The sequence below is a fragment of the Globicephala melas genome, chromosome 8, assembly GCF_963455315.2.
Source record: "Globicephala melas chromosome 8, mGloMel1.2, whole genome shotgun sequence".
In the NCBI taxonomy this organism is placed as follows: Eukaryota; Metazoa; Chordata; class Mammalia; order Artiodactyla; family Delphinidae; genus Globicephala; species Globicephala melas.
Window position 1 is genome coordinate 31,097,545 of NC_083321.1, and position 12,793 is coordinate 31,110,337.

General features: G+C 37.1%; 2 protein-coding genes across 3 annotated transcripts in view; one reads left to right on the forward strand and one right to left on the reverse strand.

Moving 5' to 3' along the window:
* Positions 1 to 12,793, reverse strand: part of ANO3 (anoctamin 3) — a 275,901-nt gene that overhangs the window by 94,927 nt on the left and 168,181 nt on the right. For both annotated transcript variants that reach the window (XM_060303399.1, XM_060303400.1), the window contains 3 exons: positions 11,994 to 12,125; positions 11,169 to 11,275; positions 8,903 to 8,958 (listed from right to left, as the gene is read on the reverse strand). In XM_060303399.1, the coding sequence (XP_060159382.1) occupies positions 8,903 to 8,958; positions 11,169 to 11,275; positions 11,994 to 12,125 (295 nt within the window). The remainder of the gene's footprint in view (positions 1 to 8,902; positions 8,959 to 11,168; positions 11,276 to 11,993; positions 12,126 to 12,793) is intronic.
* The window catches only part of MUC15 (mucin 15, cell surface associated), a 107,351-nt gene that overhangs the window by 26,475 nt on the left and 68,083 nt on the right, over positions 1 to 12,793 (forward strand). The gene's annotated exons all lie outside the window — the stretch shown is intronic.

The window sequence follows — 12,793 nt, forward strand, 5'->3', positions numbered from 1 at the left end:
ATAATGTCAGTTAATTTTAGATGTTTGCTATATTGTGGCCATTGAACAGTGCAAAACTATCATCTGAATGGTTCCAGACAACCAGGGCTCCGAGTTCCTATGAAGAAAGATGGCACCTTGAATCATGGTCTGTAGGTGCCTCAAGGCTGAAATGAGAGATACATATGGACTTTGCCTCTGGCTTTCTAAGAAAATAGATAAATTAATTAGGTAAGGGTGGAAAAGCAGTCTTCCCTAAGGGAGCCCAAAGTGTTTAAAACCTAATGACTGGAAGCTAAGGAGATGAAAGTAAAGATCAAGATTCTAAGACATCCACTTGTTTGCTTGTGAAACTGGACTGACTTGTTAAGGTAGCCTGCCCTGAGATTGGGAAGGTAAGGGAAGGTGAACCAAAATCTCAGGTTTCTTTCATGTATTCCTGATAATCCTAAAATACATGACTTTCCTTCCCAGCCTCAGTGGTCAGACATAGGCATTTCCTGGGTTTTAGGCGCTAAGCTTTAGATCCGTAGTACTTCATTGTTCTGACTTGGCTCAGTAAACTCAATCAACCATAATGCTCTGACTCTTGCCCACCCATGCATTCTCATCCCTTTTCAGAGGACTATGTACACTCAGTGATCCCCACCACCTCCATGATCGGCCCCTTCCTCCAACTGACACACTTTTCTACTGTCTCCACTATTCATAATTGATGGGATTATCAATTCCATCAATATTTTAGGCAAACTCTTTCTCATATATATATTCTCCTTCTTCCCTTTCTTTCTTCTTTGTCATGCCAAATTTCACTGGACATGTCTCTTTCTTCCCTCTAGCTACTGTCTCTTTTGTAAGTAAAAAATAAATCTCAGCTGTGGGTGCAAAGTGTGAGATGGATACTAATAATACTCCTGCATTAAGGAAGAAGGAGGTCTAAACTGTGATTGTCCTTATTCAAATTATAGTCAGTGCCACTGACTCCATTTTCCTCTAAATAAGTCTTGTTTTTCTTTCTTCAAGTAGTAGTCTTTAAAATTGATAGAAAATTCCCGAGTCCATTTTATTGACTTGCTGCTTTGTTTTCGTTACTTGTATTTCATCAATATTGTTTTCCAGTCGTTTTGTGTATGTATACCATATACTAGTACTTCTACCAAATTATAAGAATAAATGGGAAAATGACTATTATTTACAACCTATTCCCAATAGTTTCCAAATTTCACACAAGAAACTATCAAATAAACTGTCAGAACACAGACTAGTTAGGTAAACAAAATTACTTAGAGAACAAAACAAACCTTCCTGTGCTACAGAAGCTCTCCCAGGGACTCAGGTTTGCCACTGAACAGTTTACCACTTACTGACTAGGTCGTATTTGACATGGTGTTTAATTTCTCTGCGCCTTGCTTCTGCATCTCTGCAATGGAAAAATAATAATATCTCCCCTCCAAAGTTATTGTCAGATGAGTGGGAAAACCCATGCACGGGACCTGTTGCACGAAACACTCTAACACATTATCTGTTATCATTATTTCTATTCCTAATATAAGTAGGTATGCCATAATGAATAGAAGCATTGGAGTCTGGCTTCCTGGGCTCAAAACTGTGCCTTTAATACTTAACCTTTCTCTGCCTCAATTATCTATCTATAAAACAGAGTTAATATTATTGCCTATCTCAAAGGGTTGTTGCAAAGGTTAAATGAGATAGTCCATATGAAACGTTTAGCTCAGTACCAGACAGGAAGTGCTCAATACATTTTATCTTTATGAGTTATACTAGACTGTGAATTCCTCAGGTATAAGGGTTATGTCCTATGAGTTCTTAGCCTTAAAAAAAAGAAGACTGATGGGCTTTGAAGACACACACATTAAACCTCTAAAGACCCTGTTCTTATTTTGAAATATATAACTGCCTTAAAAAGAATATAGGAGTCAGCTGATCCTTTAACCCCGTCCTGTCTGAGCAAAGAACAGACGCCCTCTGGCAACCTACACGCAGAAGCGGGGCCAAATCCAAAGCTGAGCCCCGGAAGCTGTGCGAACAAAGAAGAGAAAGGGAAATCTCTCCCAGCAGCCTCAGAAGCAGCGGATTAAAGCTCCACAGTCAACTTGATGTACCCTGCATCTGTGGAATATATGAATAGACAACGAACCATCCCAAATTGAGGAGGTGGACTTTGAGAGCAAGATTTATGATTTTTTCCCCTTTTCCTCTTTTTGTGAGTGTGCATGTTTCTGTGTGAGATTTTGTCTGTATAGCTTTGCTTTCACCATTTGTCCTAGGGTTCTATCTGTCCATTTTTTGTTTTTTATTTACTAAAAAAAATTTTTTCTCTTAATAATTATTTTTTGTTTTAATAACTTTATCTTACTTTATTTTATTTTATCTTCTTCCTTCCTTCCTTCCTTCCTTCCTTCCTTCCTTCCTTCCTCTCTCTCTCTCTCTCTCTCTCTCTCTCATCTTTCTTTCTTTCTTTCTTTCTACTTTTTCTCCCTTTTATTCTGAGCCATGTGGATGAAAAGCTCTTGGTGCTACAGCCAGGAGGCAGGGCTCTGCCTCTGAGGTAGAAGAGCCAACTTCAGGACACTGGTCCAAAAGAGACCTCCCGGCTCCACATAGTATCAAACGGCGAAAATCTCCCAGAGATCTCCATCTCAACACCAGCACCCAGCTTCACTCAACGACCAGCAAGCCACAGTGCTGGACACCCTATGCCAAACAACTAGCAAGACAGGAACACAACCCCACCCATCAGCAGAGAGGCTGCCTAAAATCATAATAAGTCCACAGACACCCCAAAACACACCACCAGACGGACCTGCCCACCAGAAAGACAAGATCCACCCTCATCCACCAGAACACAGGCACTAGTCCCCTCCACCAGGAAGTCTGCACAACCCACTGAACCAACTTTAAACTGGGGACAGACACCAAAAACAATGGGAACTACGAACCTGCAGCCTGCAAAAAGGAGACCCCAAACACAGTAAGATAAGCAAAATGAGAAGACAGAAAAACACACAGCAGATGAAGGAGCAAGATAAAAACCCACCAGACCTAACAAATGAAGAGGAAATAGGTAGTCTACCTGAAAAAGAATTCAGAATAATGGTAGTAAAGATGATACAAAATCTTGGAAATAGAATAGAGAAAATGCAAGAAACATTTAAAAAGGACCTAGAAGAACTAAAGATGAAACAAGCAATGATGAACAACACAATGAATGAAATTAAAAGTACTCTAGATGGGGGCTTTCCTGGTGGCGCAGTGGTTGAGAGTCCACCTGCCGATGCAGGGGACACGGGTTCATGCCCCGGTCCGGGAAGATCCCACATGCCGCGGAGCAGCTAGGCCCGTGAGCCGTGGCCGCTGAGCCTGCATGTCCGGAGTCTGTGCTCTGCAACAGGAGAGGTCACAGCAGTGAGAGGCCCGCATACCACACACACACAAAAAAAAAGTACTCTAGATGGGATCAATAGCAGAATAACTGAGGCAGAAGAACAGATAAGTGACCTGGAAGATAAAATAATGGAAATAACTACTGCAGAGCAGAATAAAGAAAAAAGAATGAAAAGAACTGAGGACAGTATCAGAGACCTCTGGGACAACATTAAACACACCAACATTCGAATTATAGGGGTTCCAGAAGAAGAAGAGAGAAAGAAAGGGACTGAAAAAATATTTGAAGAGATTATAGTTGAAAACTTCCCTAATATGGGAAAGGAAATAGTTAATCAAGTCCATGAAGCACAGAGAATCCCATACAGGATAAATCCAAGGAGAAATACACCAAGACACATATTGATCAAACTGTCAAAAATTAAATACAAAGAAAACATATTAAAAGCAGCAAGGGAAAAACAACAAATAACACACAAGGGAATCCCCATAAGGTTACCAGCTGATCTTTCAGCAGAAACTCTGCAAGCCAGAAGGGAGTGGCAGGACATATTGAAAGTGATGAAGGAGAAAAACCTACAACCAAGATTACTCTACCCAGCAAGGATCTCATTCGGATTTCATGGAGAAATTAAAATCTTTACAGACAAGCAAAAGCTGAGAGAGTTCAGCACCACCAAACCAGCTTTACAACAAATGCCAAAGGAACTTCTCTAGGCAAGAGACACAAGAGAAGGAAAAGACCTACAATAACAAACCCAAAACAATTAAGAAAATGGTAATAGGAACATACATATCGATAATTACCTTAAATGTAAATGGATTAAATGCTCCCACCAAAAGACACAGACTGGCTGAATGGATACAAAAACAAGACTCATATATATGCTGCCTACAAGAGACCCACTTCAGACCTAGAGACACATACAGACTGAAAGTAAGGGGATGGAAAAAGATATTCCATGCAAATGGAAACCAAAAGAAAGCTGGAGTAGCAATTCTCATATCAGACAAAATAGACCTTAAAATAAAGACTATTAGAAGAGACAAAGAAGGACACTACATAATGATCAAGGGATCGATCCAAGAAGAAGATATAACAATTGTAAATATTTATGCACCCAACATAGGAGCACCTCAATACATAAGGCAAATACTAACAGCCATAAAAGGGGAAATCAACAATAACACATTCATAGTAGGGGACTTTAACACCCCACTTTCACCAGTGGACAGATCATCCAAAATGAAAATAAATAAGGAAACACAAGCTTTAAATGATACATTAAACAAAATGGACTTAATTGATATTTATAGGACATTCCATCCAAAAACAACAGAATACCTGTTCTTCTCAAGTGCTCATGGAACATCCTCCAGGATAGATCATATCTTGGGTCACAAATCAAGCCTTGGTAAATTTATGAAAATTGAAATTGTATCAAGTATCTTTTCCGACCACAACGCTATAAGACTAGATATCAATTACAGGAAAAGATCTGTAAAAAATACAAACACATGGAGGCTAAACAATACACTACTTAATAACGAAGTGATCACTGAAGAAATCAAAGGGGAAATCAAAAAATACCTAGAAACAAATGACAATGGAGACACAACGACCCAAAACCTATGGGATGCAGCAAAAGCAGTTCTAAGAGGGAAGTTTATAGCAATACAATCCTACCTTAAGAAACAGGAAACATCTCGAATAAACAACCTAACCTTGCACCTAGAGCAATTAGAGAAAGAAGAACAAAAAAACCCCAAAGTTCACAGAAGGAAAGAAATCATAAAGATCAGATCAGAAATAAATGAAAAAGAAATGAAGGAAATGATAGCAAAAATCAATAAAACTAAAAGCTGATTCTTTGAAAAGATAAACAAAATTGATAAACCATTAGCCAGGCTCACCAAGAAAAAAAGGGAGAAGACTCAAATCAATAGAATTAGAAATGAAAAAGGAGAAGTAACAACTGACACTGCAGAAAAACAAATGATCATGAGAGATTACTACAAGCAACTCTATGCCAATAAAATGGACAACCTGGAAGAAATGGACAAATTCTTAGATATGCACAACATGCCAAGACTGAATCAGGAAGAAATAGAAAATATGAACAGACCAATCACAAGCACTGAAATTGAAACTGTGATTAAAAATCTTCCAACAAACAAAAGCACAGGACCAGTTGGCTTCACAGGTGAATTCTATCAAACATTTAGAGAAGAGCTAATACCTATGCTTCTCAAACTCTTCCAATATATAGCAGAGGGAGGAACACTCCCAAATTCATTCTACGAGGCCACCATCACCCTGATACCAAAACCAGACAAGGACATCACAAAGAAAGAAAACTACAGGCCAATATCACTGATGAGCATAGATGAAAAAATCCTCAACAAAATACTAGCAAACAGAATCCAACAGCACATTAAAAGGATCATACACCATGATCAAGTGGGGTTTCTTCCAGGAATGCGAAGATTCTTCAATATACACAAATCAATCAACGTGATACACCATATTAACAAATTGAAGGAGAAAAACCATATGATGATCTCAATAGATGCAGAAAAAGCTTTCGACAAAATTCAACACCCATTTATGATAAAAGCCCTGCAGAAAGTAGGCATAGAGGGAACTTTCCTCAACATAATAAAGGCCATATATGACAAACCCACAGCCAACATTGTCCTCAATGGTGAAAAACTGAAACCATTCCCATTAAGATCAGGAAGAAGACAAGGTTGCCCACTCTCGCCACTGTTATTCAACATAGTTTTGGAAGTTTTAGCCACAGCAATCAGAGAAGAACAGGAAATAAAAGGACCCCAACTCGGAAAAGAAGAAGTAAAGCTGTCACTGTTTGCAGATGACATGATATTATATATACAGAATCCTAAAGATGGTACCAGAAAACTACTAGAGCTGATCAATGAATTTGGTAAAGTAGCAGGATACAAAATTAATGCACAGAAATCTCTGGCATTCCTATACACTAATGATGAAAAATCTGAAAGTGAAATCAAGAAAACACTCCCATTTACCATTGCAACAACAAAAAAATAAAATATCTAGGAATAAACCTACCTAAGGAGACAAAAGACCTGTATGCAGAAAATTATAAGACACTAATGAAAGAAATTAAAGATACAAATAGATGGAGAAATATACCATGTTCTTGGATTGGAAGAATCAACATTGTGAAAATGACTCTACTACCCAAAGCAATCTACAGATTCAATGCAATCCCTATCAAACCACCACTGGCATTTTTCACAGAACTAGAACAAAAAATTTCACAATTTGTATGGAAACACAAAAGACCCCGAATAGCCAAAGCATTCTTGAGAACGAAAAATGGAGCTGGAGGAATCAGGCTCCCTGACTTCAGACTATACTATAAAGCTACAGTAATCAAGACAGTATGGTACTGGCACAAAAACAGAAAGATAGATTAATGGAACAGGATAGAAAGCCCAGAGATAAACCCACACACATATGGTCACCTTATCTTTGATAAAGGAGGCAGGAATGTACAGTGGAGAAAGGACAGCCTCTTCAATAAGTGGTGCTGGGAAAACTGGACAGGTACATGTAAAAGTATGAGATTAGAACACTCCCTAACACCATACACAGAAATAAGCTCAAAATGGATTAAAGACCTAAATGTAAGGCCAGAAACTGTTAAACTCTTAGAGGAAAACATGGGCAGAACACTATGACATAAATCACAGCAAGATCCTTTTTGACCCACCTCCTAGAGAAATGGAAATAAAAACAAAAATAAACAAATGGGACCTAAGTAAACTTCAAAGCTTTTGCACAGCAAAGGAAACCATAAACAAGACCAAAAGACAACCCTCAGAATGGGAGAAAATATTTGCAAATGAAACAACTGACAAAGGATTAATCTCCAAAATTTACAAGCAGCTCATGCAGCTCAATAACGAAAAAACAAACAACTCAATCCAAAAATGGGCAGAAGACCTAAATAGACATTTCTCCAAAGAAGCTATACAGATTGCCAACAAACACATGAAAGAATGCTCAACATCATTAATCATTAGAGAAATGCAAATCAAAACTACAATGAGATATCATCTCACACCGGTCAGAATGGCCATCATCAAAAAGTCTAGAAACAATAAATGCTGGAGAGGGTGTGGAGAAAAGGGAACACTCTTGCACTGCTGGTGGGAATGTGAATTGGTACAGTCATTATGGAGAACAGTATGGAGGTTCCTTAAAAAAACTACAAATAGTACTACCATATGACCCAGCAATCCCACTACTGGGCACATACCCTGAGAAAATCATAATTCAAAAAGAGTCATGTACCAAAATGTTCATTGCAGCTCTATTTACAATAGCCAGGAGATGGAAACAACTTAAGTGTCCATCATCAGATGAATGGATAAAGAAGATGTGGCACATATATACAATGGAATATTACTCAGCCATAAAAAGAAATGAAACTGAGTTATTTGTAGTGAGGTGGATGGACCTAGAGTCTGTCATACAGAGTGAAGTAAGTCAGAAAGAGAAAGACAAATACCATATGCTAACACATATATATGGAATCTAAGGAAAAAAAATGTCATGAAGAACCTAGGGGTAAGATGGGAATAAAGACACAGACCTACTAGAGAATGTACTTGAGGATATGGGGACGGGGAAGGGTAAGCTGTGACAAAGTGAGAGAGTGGCATGGACATATATACACTACCAAACGTAAAATAGATAGCTAGTGGAAAGCAGCCGCATAGCGCAGGGAGATCAGCTTGGTGCTTTGTGACCACCTAGAGTGATGGGATAGGGAGGGTGGGAGGGAGGGAGATGCAAGAGGGAAGAGATATGGGAACATATGTATATGTATAACTGATTCACTTTGTTATAAAGCAGAAACTAACACACCATTGTAAAGCAATTATGATGTTAAAAAAAAAAAAAAAGAATATAGTATGTGCATGTATTGGGGTGGAGTTTAAAACTGATTCACATGTCATTCATGACTCAGCAGGCAGAGTTACCACAACATGACCTACTTAAAACTGGAAGAGAGGTAATAATCTGGCAGAAAATCAAGCAAATAATGGGGTGTAGATTTTTGGTTTCGGTTTGTCTTAGGTTTTTAGGTATCCCAAAGTAATAGGCACAGACCAGAACCTGCCCTGTTTGGAAGTTGTGTAAATCCCAAGCTGAGTCAAGCATGGAGCTGTGTTGGAGCAGAGGGCTATCTATGTCTGGTCAGAGTGGCTGAGCAATGTCCATGAGTTTCCTCTGAGGGTGGGATTCCTGGTACAGAGCAAATTGCAGAAGGGTTCTGGAGCACAGGAGCCAGTGTGCAGCCACAGATTATCATGGGGTCTCAGAAAGGTCCAAGGCCACTCACTGGATGAACCCTCAAATAAGGAATAAGGCAACTAGACTTAAGTGAAAAAAAAAAAAATGAGATCAAGCATTGAGCAGGAGAAACATTTTTTTTAAATGGAAATTGTACTTCAAAATTACCTCATGTGGGGGAAAAGCTGCTATATATGAACCATTGTTTATAAGTTTACAGATACCTGGAAAAAGAAGAAAAGAACAGTGCTTGAGTTAGTTTAATTGAAGACTTCCCTCTGATGCAACCTACATAATACTTGGGAAAATAAATTAATTTAAAAACAAAATAACCCAAATGACTTCCATAGCTTTATCACCTATGAGGACAGTGAGGTTGTGAAAGAGACTGATTCTAAGAGTCTAATTGTGTCCTTACAAGATTAATAAAGGGTTTGCAAGGTGCCAACATATGACACTTTGCCATATCATGAAATGTGGGGATTTTAATACCCACTTATTTGGGGGCACATGAGCCTGGAACAACTTTCTTTTTTACTCAAAACAAAATTTGGTCAAGGAAGCAGAGGAATTCCCCACTGCTCAAAATGTCTCAAAGGAGATTAGTATTGAGAAATCTTTAATTCTTTAATACTGATCCAAAGAGAATAAATAGTGATATGTGACCCTTCTTAAAATCTCTCCATCCCAATGAGAGTGTAGTGAAATGGACTGTCTCATATAGTTCTGGGAAGACTAGATATTTGGAAAACTCTTATGAAGAGCAATTTTCATTGCAATATTATTTATACTAGTAAAGAATTAGAAATAATTGTACATCCAAAATTGGGTAATTGTTTCATTATTATGGTTCAATCAATTATATAAGTGCTTGGTAAATGACTGTGATTTGATGAATGCTTACAATAGAATATTGTACAGCTATTTAAAATAATGTTTTCAGACATACTAAAGGGCTTGAGAAAGTACTCAATGGTAATTTCAAAAAGGATAGAAAATTGTAAACATTGCATGCTTCTAATTATGAGATGTATATGTATATATATTCAGTACTAATTTGGTACAGTGAAAATTGAATGTAGGGATTTTTAAATTTTATTTTGATACCCTTCTGTGTTTATTGCATGTTTGACAAAGGGCATGATATCTTTACAATCATTTAAATGTCAATTTTATTTTTTAAAGTCTACATAAGCACATAGTGCTACCATTTAGACACATTTGTAGTTTACATTCTGGATTTCTCTATCTTTATTTCTTGTTTAGAAAACTTCTGATTAAGTGTCAAATTTTTTATAAGGATTTAGTTTTTGAATTAATTATTTTGACTGCTCAGTAATAAATGAATTATTAATCAGAAGAGAACCAAAGTCTGAACATTCCTCTTCGGATGACTTGAAACATAGTTCATTTTACTAATATGGTAATCTATTTGAATGCAAATCCGTACATATTGGTACAAGTTTCGACTGGCTATCAACTCTTTTATTTGAAGGAATTTTAGAGCATGACTAACATTTTATTTCTTCAGCCATGTTGTATTTTTCACACTAACAAACGGCCAGCTCATTTGTTACCTGTTGTTTTCTGCTCTGCTCTGTGTAAACTTGTCAATTTTACTTAATTTTCCCAGGTGAAACTTTCTGTTTTCTTTTGCATCAGACATGTTGTAGCATACTGCTAAACATTCAAACAACAGAGACATTTAGAAATTTAAAATTAGCTGTAATCTCACCTCTCAGAGATAATGTCTAAAATGTTTCATATAAATTCTAGATTTTTTCTTTTTTTTTTGTGAGTGTTTAGAAAATGGGATTACACATTAAATTTACAGTTTTGTAATCTGTTTTTTTTTCCACTTAATAACGCTTTATGGATATCTTTTGAAATCAATAATTAGAGAACTGATACTAATTTTCAATCTCCATGAGTAAAGGGTCTGTGTCATATACTTTCCATAATATATAGTGTATAATAGATGCTGAATACATTTGAGTTAAGAGTGAATAAAATCACATCATTTTTAATGGATGCATTGTGTGCATATAGCCTAATGGACAGCTAAAGTATCTCCAGTATTATTCTATTCTATTCTTTGTCTACAAAGCCACAATGAACAAATATCCACATATATTGTTATTCAAAAGTCTGATTATTTCTTTGGGATAAATTTCTAGAAAAAAAATTTCTGTTCCAAAGTTCTTGCACATTTCACATTCTGATACACATTGCCAAGTGCCCTTGAAAAAGTTTTTTGTTTGTTTTATTTTGTTTTCTTTCATTGAAAGGCTGAAAATACAATGTTTAGAGTTTGTTCACTGCATTATATCCTCATATCTAATGCAGGAAGGCAAAGCTTCAGTTGTTAAAAAATACTTCTGAGTGTAATCAGTAAAAGTAAATTCCACAGTATGTTTTTAATTAGTGTTCTTACCCACTTTTGATATTCCATTTTCATATTTGGTGTGCTGCAGCATGTGATAGACTATCCTGCTTCGAGTAGCATTGCTGAAGAAGGTGTCCTTATTGTTTATTATGAAGCTGGGAAGATAAGCGGATTGGTTTTAATATTCAATGCAGACCACAGAATCTAGCAACAGTTACAAGTTCCTGGGTAGTCATCCATGTATTTTCTCCATTAAAATGAATGCATGTAAAGTACAATAGATCAGAAGAGAAACCATCTTCTTAAAAAAAAAATCATTTGGCTGAGAAAATATACACTTATAAATAATACAGGGCATTATCAAATATTCATTTTAATATCCTTCAGTTTATAAGGAAGCCTAAATGTCCTCATATTTCTTATTGAGCATGGAACAAGAACAGATTGTCCACTGGCTTCCATAAATTTTGTACTACCTTAAGCAATGTGGTTCCAAATAGAACACATTAACAATTGATGTCATTCCCTAATACTGCACTTTCCGAGCTAGCTTGTTTTCAGTACTTCAGCGACAAGCAATGTTTCTCCCTTCCCCTTCATATCCTACTGTTCCATTGTAGAAAGAGTTGTATGGAGTAAACATGAGAGCCAATGATGTAAAGAGCAAAAGGGTGACTTCAAGAGGTGGTGGGAGGTGGGAGGGATGTTCCCTGGCACGGTCCAGTAGTTAAGACTCCATGCTTTCACTGCCAAGAACCTGGGTTCAATCCCTGGTCGGGGAACTAAGATCCCACAAGGCATGGCCAAAAAAATTAAATAACTAAAAAATAATTTAAAAAAAGAGATGATGGGAGAAAAGAGATGGGAACTCACTGGTGAATTCGTGCACGGCTGAAGGGGCCAGTATAGCAGTCTGACTCCTCCAGGTCTGGGAAAGCTGACTTGTCAAGAACCATGGGGTTTTGGGACATCCATTTTTTGATTCTTCTAAAATATTTTTGCACCCTGGAACAAAGTCACATTTTAGAACTGAATTAGGTTGCACTCCAGAGCCATGCCTACCTTCCACTACCGTTCTGAAAGATTCCCAAAAGACATACACACACCCACATTCACACACACATACATGCATTATTCCTGTACCCACACAAAGGAAATAATTCCAAAGCAAACCAAATCTGGCATTTATTTAAACTCTTTCAGGGCAACTAGGTGATCCTCATAAGAAAAATCTGTGGAAAATATTAGAAAATCATCATACATGAAGATGGGGTAGGAAAAAGCATAAAGAATAAAACCAGCAAGATTGTTTATTAAAGTTGAGTGTATGTATGTATATATCTATATCTATATATGTGTGGCTGTAGATCACTTTAAAAACTCTATAGCAATGTGGCTCCAGAAAAGTGGAGACTGAAAAGAAAGAAATGGCTACAATGCACTCAATGCATTCAGTTCTGGGAGCCACAGGTCCTATGGTAACAGCAAGCGTTTCGGGTCAAGAAAAACTGGGTTCAAAGGCAGCTCTGCATTATAGTAACTATGGAAACTTGTATAAGTTATTTAATTTCTTGCCTTTGTTTCCTCACCCATAAAATAAAAGTAATAATATTGACATTGCTGGAGAGTTGTGAGTTGGTGTTTTACATTAAACTTGATTAACAATGAGGAGA